Raw genomic sequence first — 12,629 nt, 5'->3', positions numbered from 1 at the left:
GCATGGATTCCTATCTTTCTGTTGTAATACTAAGACATACAGATGAACTTCTGCCAGGGGCTGTCTCTTCCTTCTCAGAGGAGTGTGCACTCAAGTGGTTGTTTTGAGCTTACATTGCCATGCCTCATGTTGAGCATCTAACACTGATAAAACCTGAAAGCTGCTGTTAACTTCAGTGTAATTTTGCTCTTCAATTCCATCAAGACTCCAACTTTGCCTAAAACAGTTGGTTAGCTCAGAGCTTTTGCCAGGATAAGTGTTTAGACAGGATAAGTGTCCTTTGGGATTTTACTGTGCTTGTGGCTTTATTGTGCTTTGGGAGTATAACAAGTAGAATTCAATTTTTGCATTACTTCATAAAAAAATATATGCATTTACAGCATTTTGGTCAGCTGTGCTTTATGGGGGCTGAACTGGGAAGACAGGGGAAAGATCAGTTGTGCATTCATTGTGTCCCATCCTACAGAAGCTGTTCATGCTGTCATAAAAGTCATGGCAAGTACTGGTGAGTTTGTAATTATTTTTTTTCTTTTGACCCCACCTATTACATTTTCACCTCTTTAATATCAGTGCATAAAACTGTAAAACTTGAAAGTGGAATTTTTTGAGGCCATCTTTTTGAGGGATAACTTGAAATGTATTGCTTAAGTATTCTTTTAAAGAAATACTTGTAACAAATTTCACCAGATTTTATCACAAGTCTTCCCAGTGTAAGACTAGTTATGTTTTAAATTTACTTTGAGAAAAAATACTTGGTAGATCATGTCACTGAAGAACTTAGTAGCTTCCTTATATGAATCCTAAGTTCAAGATGGGAAAGTTGTTTTAGCTAAAACTTCCTGGAAGCCTCTAGACCAATATTGCAACTTTTGCAACTTTGTTAAAGCACAGGAGGAAGATGACATTTTTTTCTTGATCGTACATTTTCAGGGTATTTCAGTTATTTTTCCTTGGAGAGGTGACATATGGTTCTTTCCCAAAGGAGCTGGTATTGAGTTTTACTACTGGAAAGCAAGTGACTTTTTTCCCTTTTATAAGCTTTCTTCAAAATGTGATATTGGAACAAAGCAACAGAATTCAGCCTGCATCTCCATTGTGTTTTTAATGCTAGTAGAAGTTTCGACATCAAGTGTGCCTTTGTTCTGCTAAAGAAAACAACCCTGACTGCATGTAACTTGCTTGGATTTCCTGCAGACAAGTGAAGTGAATGGGGATGCATAGGTCTCAGAGTTTGAATTTGAAGGACCTGTGTTTCAGCTGCAGAAGTAGTCTGTAGGGATAGGTGGGGTGAAGAATTTAAGAACGGTTTGGGAGTGAGTCTGTCTTTATGGATGTTTGCTTATGCAAACTGAACTTTAAAATCTGTCAAAATAACATTGGAGCAGCTAGATCTGGAGTTCACTTGTTACAATCAGAATAATTGCATTCCAAGGCTTTGTGTTTGCTGTCTCTATGTAGTAATCCAGATGAATTTCCACTGTGCTTGCTTTCTTTTAATTTATTTTAATTTTAATTTCCTGTCCACTATTACATATCCTGCTTTAACCTGTTGCCTTTATTAGTTTACCCTAGTGTAGGAGTTGTGCTGGTTAACAGTGACTCTTCAATGAATTCTGCTGAATCACTCTTTGATTTTTCTTCAGAAGCTTTTGCTTTGTATGGTTATGTACTTTAATACTTAGTCTTTGATATTAGAGGTATTAGAGCCATCTTCCATGGATATACATGCCACTTGATAGAAAAGCTTTTCAGAGAAGTAATTTTTGTTTCATTTTGCCTGTGATATCTTTAGAAGTGTTGATACTATGGTTTTAGGGCTCCTGTGTCAAGATGGTGAGCCTTGTTGAGAACAAGATAAAGGGAATGATCAAGGGAACAGACTGAACTCTGTCTCAGTGGGGAAAGAGGGATATTTTCTGAATTATGAAATGCATACAAACCTTTCCTCCAGTGAGGATTTACTCTGAAATGGAAGGCATGATTTTGGCTATAAAACTATTAACTATGTTTTATTGTATCATAACATGTAGTGGTAATGCCTGCTTTTAAGGGTGGTCTTCCTGTAAAGTAGGAGGAACGTGTTTCACAAAGACTAAAGGCTTGTCTGTGTTCTACTTTGCCAGTTTTATCTCATAGTGAATGTTTCCTAAAAGAAATGGATGAGTTTAACACAATTCAGTAAAATCCATTATTTGGAGGCTAATTTTCTTTTTCAGGTGAAAAGATAACAGTAGTAGAACTTGAACTGCTAATTCCTAAAGGAAACCTAACTACTTCACAGCTTCCCCCAGCGCCCATGCAATACAGATTGCAGCAGAATGAGGAGTGTAATGAGTAAACTATGGAACTATGCTGATAGTTACATCCCCTAAGAACAGTATAATGGTGACCAAGTCTCTCCTTGACTGAGCAGTATAGGATCAATCTGTGGCCTTGTGTTAAATCTTGCAGGGATCTCTAAGTAGATTTGAGTGCAAACATTCAATTGCTGCTTTTGGAATGATTTGCCAGGTGAAACTTTGATATATATTCTTGGTCTGAGAATACAAAGACCTTTGCAAAGGTCTACCTTTGCAAAAGTAGCCTGCTGGTAGAGACTATGAGGTTAATCCTTGGTCTTAGTTAAATATAAAACCCGCTAGTTCTGTGCCTTTGTTCCTAAATTATGACAGTATGGACAAGAAAAAAATACTTCTAATAAGAATGTATCTGTATGTAGGTTTTCTTTGTAAGTTTCAAAGAAAAAAAAGAGAGCAGTACAATAGTTTGAAGTTTCACTTGTATTTTTTTTGCTTCCTTTGCCACCCTCCTTTTTTTAAAAATCCAACTTACTGCTTTATTTTTATTCATCTCCATTGCACTGGGGCTTGCCTGAAGTCATCATTGCTGTCCTTAGTTTGATGAGAATGAAAGGGGAAGCAGCCTTACATGACTGAAAAGCTTCAAAAACATTGCAGGCAGTAGCTTCATCTGTATTTAATGAAAGGGCTTGAGCAAAAGTAGAATTCTGCAGAATGATCTTGCAGTAAGGTTTTAGCAACAGCAATTGGGGCATAGTTTCCCAAAAAGTGGGCAAAGACACTCAAGGGCTTTCAGTGTTTTGAGCTAATTGAGGTTTCTTTGCACTTATATTTAGCAGGACTAGTGCTGGGCTTTGATTTGCAGGTTGGCAGGCAAGGTGGGATGAGGTGTTCTGGTTTTGGTTCAGTGGGGTGCTGGGGATGGTGCTCCAGGTGTGAACTCAGGGGCTGCCACCCACTCTGCTAGCTCCCCCGACCAGCTAGGAAATAGCCCAGCTTTCCCAAGTGGATTCAGATCAAACTCTTCAAAACTGAATGGTGGTTTTTGGGTGTTCTTTTTCTCCAGTGCATACAAGAATTGATATTCACAGATTATTCTTGTGTGAAGTATCTTATTTCTGAAATGACTTGCTGAAAGCCGTGGGTGGGTTTGATTACATATCTTCTCCAGCAGCAGCCGCTGTGTCACAGCTCTGGCCGCTACGTGCCATTCTTCTGCTCTTCATGCTGAACTACTCACCATGAGCTGTCCCTAAGGCCTCTCAGTCAAAAGGAAAAGCAAGAAATGGAAGCAACCTGTTTTGTCTGAAAGGGCTCAGGGACAACTTGTGAGGAACAGCTGATGTGGGAGGGCAGATGCAATGCTGCCTTTGGGGCTGGGGGCCCAACAGTGTCCAGAGGAGAATGATGATCTCTGTAGCTGCCCAGCTGTAGCAGAAAAAATGCATCCCTAAATTAGGCATTCGGAGTTAAATTCAGTCACTTCTGAAAAGTCTCAAACTTCGACACTATTCCTACTGAATAATAACTTAAACCTCTCTTACCACTGGCAAATACCCGAGATGGCTCAGGGCGGGCAGTCTCTCCAGCTGGCCGGGTTGCCTACACCATGCAGGTCACAAGGAATTTTTAGTTTTCATTCCATCAAACCAATATTAGTAATAAAAATAAGACCTGCTGCACAGAAGTGAACGTGTTTCTTATGTCAACACTCTTCCTTGCTCTTATTTTGGTAATGTCTTAAGTCGCTCTTTAGAGGCAGACTTTATTGGCTGTACTTTTCAAACGGGGGGAATACTAAGTACTTGCAACTTAATCAGCCGTGTAGCTGAAGAGAGGGATTTTTTCTTCCCAAGTACTTTTATGTCCCATAATGAGCTGGTATTTTATAACTTCTGATGGTAATGTATTCCATATGCCTTCCATTGCTAGGATAAAGAGCTTTACTGCAGAATCTAAAGCAAGTGGCTGTGGGTATTTATTTAATAAGGTTTGAAGTCTCTGTACACGGCAGGGTGTCAGTGTGTTGTGTACCCAGAGCTTCCTCAGGCTGCTTGTGGTGGGATCTTAGTTCTTTAACATCATGGAAAGATCACTCCTGTCCCATCCTGCTTCCTATGAAAAAAGGTAGGTTCTGTGGTTCCAGTGGCAGTCCTGCTGTTTCAGTAAAATTCCTTGCTTTTCTTTGTCCTTGTTGTGAATACCGCTAGTTTCCCTCCAGGACTCAGGAGGAGTTAAAACTGAGAGGAATTCAGCCATGAATATCAAGATAGCCAAATGAGTGGTCTGCTCATAATTCCTTGAGGCATCTCTTCTAATGCCTTGCACAGAACAAAAGTCCTGTTGTGGGGGTGCTTAGGAGTTGCTGTAGTCTTGGAGACGTGACAGAAATGAAAAATAATCTTTTTATGTTTTCTTGCTAAAATACTCAAACTGCTTTGGTTGGGCTTAGCATTTGAAAAACGTTTGCTGGTATGTTACTCTTCTGGATGTTCTGGCTTATTTGGCTTCACTCTGATTGGTGCAACAATAATTATATTTAAAGTTTTTAGCAGGATTCAAATTTATGTTTCAAGTCATAGAGGATCATCATTACTATTTTATCTGCACGACTGTTGGGTTTGGTATATTATCACTCCTGTGAAAACTCTTTTGCTTCCTTCAGGGTTACAGTAATTTCACGAATACAAGCCGCACCAATTTGACCAAAATTTTGGTGGAAACCCGGAAGTGCGGCCAATATTCCGGGGCGGCTAATACATTAACAAAATTCTAAAAGCTGCCAACACGGAAGTGAGAGCCCGCGGCAGCCCCAAGCCAAGCTGGAGCCTGGCCGACCCCGGCAGAGGTGGGAAAGCCTGGCAGAGGCGGGGCCAGCAGTGCGGGGGGCGGGCGGCAGAGCCTGAGCCAGCAGGGCGGGGCAGGGGGGCGGCAGAGCCCGGGAGAACTGGGGCTAGCAGTGCAGGGGAGCATGGCAGAAGCAGGAAGGCCTGCGGGTGGGGCTGCCTGGCAGCGGGGGAAGCCCAGCAGAATCGGGGCCAGCAGCGTGGGGGAGCCCGGCGGTGCGGGGGCCTGCAGTGCCGGCCAGGGTGAGGAAACGCGGCGGTGGTGCAGACGGGAGGGGGCGGCCGGCGAGCCCGGCGGCGGCGGCGGCAGCCCGGCGGCGGGGCTAGCGAACGCGGCGCGGCCGGCGAGCCCGGCGGCGGGGCTAGCGAACGCGGCGCGGCCGGCGAGCCCGGCGGCGGGGCTAGCGAACGCGGCGCGGCGCGGCCGGCGAGCCCGGCGGCGGGGCTAGGGAACGCGGCGCGGCCGGCGAGCCCGGCGGCGGGGCTAGGGAACGCGGCGCGGCCGGCGAGCCCGGCGGCGGGGCTAGGGAACGCGGCGCGGCCGGCGAGCCCGGCGGCGGGGCTAGGGAACGCGGCGCGGTCGGCGAGCCCGGCGGCGGGGCTAGGGAACGCGGCGCGGCCGGCGAGCCCGGCGGCGGAGCTAGGGAACGCGGCAGCGGGGCGGTGCTGACGGGAGAGGGGGGCCGGCGAGCCCGGCGGCGGAGCTAGGGAACGCGGCAGCGGGGCGGTGCTGACGGGAGAGGGGGGCCAGCGAGCCCGGCGGCGGCGGCAGCGCCACCCGGCCAGCCCCGCCGAGCCGTGGCGCTGAGCTGGGCCACCCGGCCCCGTCGGCAACCATGAGCGGGCCGAGCCTGCCTGGCCCCGCCCCGAGCCAGTAAAGCCCGCTATGCCGCGATCCTGTTACTAATTGGCCAATTTGTGAAAGCTGCGCACGGATTCTCGCGACGAACGAAAGTGCGGCTAATATTCGGGGTGCGGCTTATCTATTGACAAAGACAACAACATTGTCGAGGCACCGGGGGTGCGGCTTATAATCCATGTGGCTTGTATTCGTGAAACTACTGTAGTTAAAACTGAAGAATTATCTGTATGTGAATCTCATGCGGCCTTCTAAATCTTGAATGGGAGGTCTTTGAGGCAGATTGAGGAACATAATTTCAGAACTGCTGATGCTTTTACTGAAAACAGTGCTTTCCTCTGGCACTGTTTGAGGCAGGGTACCTCAAAACCAAGAGATTTTTGGTGGTGATGCTGTAGTTATGCTATAATTTGTGGTGTTTGATTCATAGCCTAAAGGCATTCTGGTGTAGTCCAAATTGCTCCCTATCTTTCTGTACACTTGGAAGAGAAAAGGTCTTTTGCCTTCTGATTTGATTATTTTCCAGGTCATAGAAAAGGCAGGTGCAGTTCTGAGCTTTTCCTTTGTCCTCCACTCCCCAGCCTGTCGGGGATGAGCCCTCTTGCAGGAGACTCTGCCACCTGCTGCTTTCCTCCCTGAAGTGAGGAACAGCCAGCCTTAGATCACTTCACACTCTTTTCAAACCCCATCCCACTTCTGCTGTGGCAGAGCTCACTGTCATTTAAACTTCTTCCTGCTTTTATGCTCTCTTGGCAGCTAATACTTGAGATTTTTAAAGCTCAGTCTGTCCAAGCTTATTTTTCAGTAGGCAAGGCTGCTACTTTTCAAACAGCTTTTGCTCACAGTTACCTGCAAAAAATATTGGATAGATTTAGGAATCTGGGAATTTAGTTCTACAACTACTTGGTATATCCTTGATTAACCTCCACTTAAAATCAAAATAAGCCAGTGGCTTTTGGCTAATTTCTTTTCCCACTTGCATGATAATAGTATCACAGTGTTTTATCAAATATCAATGATTACAGGCCTTAAGCAGGAAGAAAGCTGAGTATGTGAGCAGATTGCATCTCAGGCAACAACATGTGATCCAATATTAAACATGAGCTTTTCAAGTTACAGAATCATGGAAGAACCCAGGTTGGAAGGAGCCTTGAAAGATCATCTGGTCCAACCAGATGGTTGGTTATGTAGTGAAGTAGACAAGAATAGGAAGAGGGAAACCATTTGCTTTAATGAAATAGGTCTAGTGTTTATTTCTGTATGTTCTCATCAAGAACCTTCTGGCTTTCACTTAGCAAAGGATAGTACTTGCTGGGAAAAAGCACCTTGAATTCTTTGAAAGTTTTTTTTTCAGTTTAAAGGGGTTATTTAATTTTTTTTTTGTGTTTGTAGAAGTAACTGAAGGTTCTTATTCCAGTTTGTTTCCAGTAAAATATGAAGTTTGAGAGAAAATATAGTTAATACCTACAGGAGTACTTCTAGTGATACCTCTCTTCCAGTTTTTCTAGTAAACCTTTATTAATGATACTAATAGTTACTGTATCTTGTGACTTACAAACTGTGAATTTACATTAAATTTTAAGAACTACTTTTTAGAGAGTAGTTAGAACTACTTTTTTTCTGGGTAGTTTTACAGTTCCAGCTGTGCCTAACATCTTGTACTTAGTCCAAGAGAGTCTGGTCCTAAAAGCAGATTCCTCAGGCACCTGAATTTATTTTCCCCTGTAAATTTTTCCAAGACTAAATTTGCAGTTCCCTTTGTGAAGTGCGAATACCTAGTGTGGTAGTCTTTTTTACCACTGGACTAGGCAGGATAATGCGCTGCTTGATTGTTCCAGAATGCTGTTGTGTTTCCTACCACGCCTCTTGGCTGCAGCAGTGTAACCAGAGCTCGTACCCTTTGCTATCCATGATATTCCTGAAAAATTTCTGAGGTTTGGTGTTTTCCAGGACACAGATCTGCCCTTTGGTCCTGAATGTTCATGAAAGTTGCATTTGGTTGCGTTGAAATGCTAAATGAGCTTGTCTTCCCGAGGGATTGTGGTCTTAAGGGATGTCTATCAGCAGCGTGTTCTGCTTTTCCTGGGAAGTTAGAGAGCACACAGAAAACAGAACTGGGAAGATGATAAAACATGATTTTAGAGGTGCAACTGCACACATCCCTGACAGCTATTCCTTATGCAGCTGTGCTATTAGTATTTGCCAGGCATTTTTTACTCCATTACAGACATGTGGTTGTTTGTGTGTGTTAATTCTTTAATCAGTGCTCTGTGGCATGAAGCCCATCATTCTGCACAAGCCAGGTGAATTCTCAGTTACTCAAAGAACTAAATGTTTCATGTTCCAAATGTAACGTTTGATTCAGCTTTTGTGTTTGTTAAGGTTGAGTTGCTCTAATTTACTTACTTGTATTCTCTATCACTTGTCTTGTGGCTTTGCATGGAGCAGGTGTCCCATTTCCCTCTGTTAGGCAAGGAGTTAATCCACAGCTGTGGTTAGGTACGAATTTGCTTGGCAGCGTAACTATTGCTTTCTTGGAGCACCTATTTTTGAATTTGATGCCGATACCTTGTGGGCATTAAAGTTTCTGTGTTTCAGCTTCAAGCAACAGTGATGTTCTTGCAGATCCAAACTGGCAGACACCAACAGCCTAAATGCTAGTGTTTATTAGAGCAGAGCAAGGCTTGAGGGTAACTATGCCAAGTGTTGGCTCATTAAATTGGCAGGAAGATTCAAAAAGGCTGCTTTTAAAGATAAAGACAAGAATTGGTGCAGGCTAGGCAGGGGTGAGCAAGTGGCGGTGGGTAGGGCATGTGGTAGGTGTCTTCTATCTTTCCATAGATAATTTGAAGGCAAGAGCAGGCTCATTGAGACAAATGAGCTGTCATGCCATTAGGAATAATAGCAAGTTGAAGTAATAGTGTGCAGCACTTGTCACTGCTGGAGATCAGTAGGCATGGCTCTGCAATATTCATACTAGAATTAACTCTTTACTTTTCTGGAGTCCTAATAAGTTATTAATTCCTTGTATTTAAGAATTTTGGTAAACATTAGTGCAGGAAAATTAGTGATTTATCTTCTATCATGATTGGGAAACTACTTGGAATTAACATACTCTTTGGTTTGTTTATCCAGGAGAGCTCCCTCCCAAAGTTCACCAACACCAGTGTTCTTACATAAATTTGAACTGGTTTAACCTGAACATGATTAGCTCTTGTCTTTGTTTGCAAACTACTTAAATATATTTGGATGACTCACATCTGGGCTGGACTGCTTAGAGTTTGATAGGGTAACTTGGTGTAGATAATTTAGATTAGAACGAGTAAATTGTGCCTCCCATTTACATGAGAGATGCGTGTCTTTGTGTTGCCATCACTCATGATGTTTTCTGAGTGTTGTAGACTAGATGTTTTAGAGTAGGTTCTTTATTAATACATTAGATTAGTAGAATCGGAGACAATTAGTAATTTGACAGATTTGGTCTAATTGGTAGTTAGGCTAATAATTTGAATTACTAAAAATAGTAAATTCATTGTAATACAGACAAAAGAACTTCACTCTTTCCAAATCTCTACTCAGACTAAAGCAGGGTCTTTGGGGGGTTTAATCTAGGTTGCACCTGCTAATGTAATGGCTAAGTGGGCTGCCTCTGCTGTGGAGTTTGGATGGAGCAGTGTGGGTTGGGGAAGGTAGGACCTGTGTTCTTTGGGAAACCTTTGAAGCTGTTTGAAACATGACCTGAAGGATAGCCACAAGAGACATGGAAATGCATAGATATGGGTCATCATGCACTACATCATCCCCTTCTGCTGTTACCACATGCTCTGTGAACTCAACAGGAACCAGTTACTTGTTGTTGCAGATGAATATTTGATTTCCAGGTTCCATAGAGTTGGCCATTAATTGGTGCTTCTATGATTACTGCAGATTATTTAATGTGACCTGCTCCTCATGATACCACCCTGTCATATCTTTCTACCTATTGAAGAAGACTGTACTGTAGCTAATATTAAATTACCTGCCTGTGGGGTTTTGAAGCTCTATTTCATTTGTCATGCTGCAGTTTGTAGCTTGAAAATTTGCTGATCAAGTCTCAGGATGACTTGAGTGAAAGAGGCAAAGATTTTCTGTGATTAAGTGGATGCTTTTGTTTCTATTTCAGGCAAGCCCCACAGCACTGGCAGCTCCGAACGGATTCAGCTCTCAGGAATGTACAATGTTCGAAAAGGGAAAATACATTTGCCAGTCAACAGATGGACAAGACGCCAAGCTATCCTTTGTGGAACATGCCTAATTGTCTCATCAGTAAAAGAAAGCCAGACTGGAAAGATGCATGTCCTCCCTTTAATTGGTGGAAAAGTAAGATATTTTATTGTATTTATTTGCTTGGTTAACCCATGTCTCTTTATGAAGAGAAGATTGCATTCAATTAGGATGATTCTGACCCTCCAAAAGCTTGTTTCTCTAAATGGGATTTTCAGAGTATATAAATGACTTTTGGTTATGGTCAGTCATATTTAACAATTTAGAATGTTCAAATTAAAACGACAAAGAAAAGGATTCACAATCAGTGTCTTTTTCTTGTGGGCAGTGTTAAGTGGTTTATATATGCAATAACATACAACCAGAGGATCCATGCAGGTGTATTGTTTATGATCTGTGCCATTCTTCTTCATCCATGTTTTATCCATGCTGGATTTACTCTGAAGTTCTGAAAATTAACAAATAAGGGCGTGGGCTTTTTCTGAACATTGGAGGAGTTTCGAGTATTCAGCATTATATGAATTTGTTGTAAACTAAGAGCAGCAAATGTTTTTCCTTGTAAGAAGTTGAAAATGAACTTTTTTCTGATAGATTACATCTAAAACCCAGGAGTTCCAGACTGAACACAAGGAGGTTTTTTTTTTCCACTGTGATGATGACTGAGCACTGGCTTAGGTTCTGGACATGGCCCTGGGCAACTGGCTTTAGGTGGACCTGCTTGAGCAGGGAGTTGAACCAGATGACTCTAGAGGTCCCTTCCAACCTTAACTCTTCGATGAAACTGTAGTGAAGACAGTAAGATTACAGCATCACTGTTTTAACCTAAGTAGTGTTTCAGAAAACTGTTATTGGCTTGTTTCGCTGAGGTAATGGAAGAGAATCATCATCTTGAGGATGAATTTACACCTTAAGTAATCCTCCTTTACCTTATATAGGGGTAAGTTGAATTCTAAACAGTTATTAGGAGAGAAACAAGCTTTACAATATTATGTATGCAGATGAGATTATTATTGATTCATTAATACTCTATACTAGCAGTGTGAAAAGTAGTGCTGCCTTCTACAAGCTGTTTTTCCTGCCTGTTTTATGATTTTTCACATGATTCTCCAACTCTTCCTGAGAGATACTGAAGTAGAAACATTGTCCTCCTTTGGCAACAGTGTGTGAACTCTTGAGAGTGAATTGTATTCCTGGCTGTAGGTTGCTGGAAAGGGCAGGGTTAAGGTTCCCATCAGCCTTCTCTTTGAGATGAATATTCTTTTCATCTCAATATATTTATTTAAAAAGGGAAAAGATTACGTACCATTTTAATTGCTTAATGTGGAATTTCTAAGTAGCTTTTGCACTGAAATGCCTTATGTGATGTAAAACATGCAGACTGTGTTAAGCAGAAAGTTGACAACAAATTTTAAAAGAAAAAGATAACTAAGCTCTGAAAAATGTACTGAGAGCTTCTGCTGACAAAGCTTGGGAGGAGGGTGTTTGGCACAGAACTAAGTGTTTTTTAAATTATTGCTCAAAAAATATTCTTCCTCATCCCCATAAATACTCTTCACTTCCTGGTCTGCAAAGGCTTTCCAGAATGCTGTACTGAGACATTGAGACCATAAGTTGTGTGGGACTTCTCGTGTATGGTAGCAGAATGATGTACTCTGGGTGTTTTTTAGCAAGTTGAGAAATGCCAAAGAATTTAATTGGGCTGTAAGAGAAGCATTTTGTTAAGCCTGTTTTTAATAACCAGGGAGTATAAATTGTATTTTTTTAGGTTGCATAAAAACAGGCTTTAATGCGTTTCACTGGCAAACCTTTTATGGTATTCAGTTTCTATTAAAATGTTTATGTTCTTGGTGGTTTTCTCCGTTAGTTCTGTCCTCCTTCTGTTCTCATTCCTGCTTGTGTAGATTTCATGAATATTTGACATCCAAGATCCAGCTTGGGTGTTTGAGATCATTAGTCTAGCTGTACTTGATGCTCTCTTCTTGAGCACACTAACTTTGCCTTGGGAAGTTCTGCAAAGAGAGTTTTGATTTTTGTTCACTCACGGTTTTGTGTTTCTGCTGTAGGTGGAAGAAGTGAAAAAGCACCAGCACTGTTTAGCATTTAGCTCCTCTGGACCTCAAAGCCAGACCTACTACATTTGTTTTGATAACTTCACTGAATATCTGCGATGGCTGCGACAAGCATCAAAGGTGAGAATGCTGCTAACTCTGGTGTGAATGGGATGTTTGAAGAGTTTGCCCCAGTTCTGTCTTCTCCACGTACCAATGCTGTCCCTCTTCTGGGTCGATTATCAAGACCTGCTGTTGCTGCTGTTAGTGTTATGTGGAAATACTCAGTTTGAGAGCTCTTGGTAACAGGCAA

General features: G+C 42.5%; 1 protein-coding gene across 1 annotated transcript in view; it reads left to right on the top strand.

The window, feature by feature from the left end:
• Positions 1 to 12,629, top strand: part of PHLPP1 (PH domain and leucine rich repeat protein phosphatase 1) — a 141,596-nt gene that overhangs the window by 65,678 nt on the left and 63,289 nt on the right. Inside the window, exons 2-3 of the mRNA XM_033061031.1 lie at positions 10,168 to 10,364; positions 12,332 to 12,457. Coding sequence (XP_032916922.1) covers positions 10,168 to 10,364; positions 12,332 to 12,457 — 323 coding nt within the window. The remainder of the gene's footprint in view (positions 1 to 10,167; positions 10,365 to 12,331; positions 12,458 to 12,629) is intronic.

Source organism: Catharus ustulatus, chromosome 1, assembly GCF_009819885.2.
Source record: "Catharus ustulatus isolate bCatUst1 chromosome 1, bCatUst1.pri.v2, whole genome shotgun sequence".
In the NCBI taxonomy this organism is placed as follows: domain Eukaryota; kingdom Metazoa; phylum Chordata; class Aves; order Passeriformes; family Turdidae; genus Catharus; species Catharus ustulatus.
This window is presented reverse-complemented; position numbering and strand designations above follow the sequence as displayed.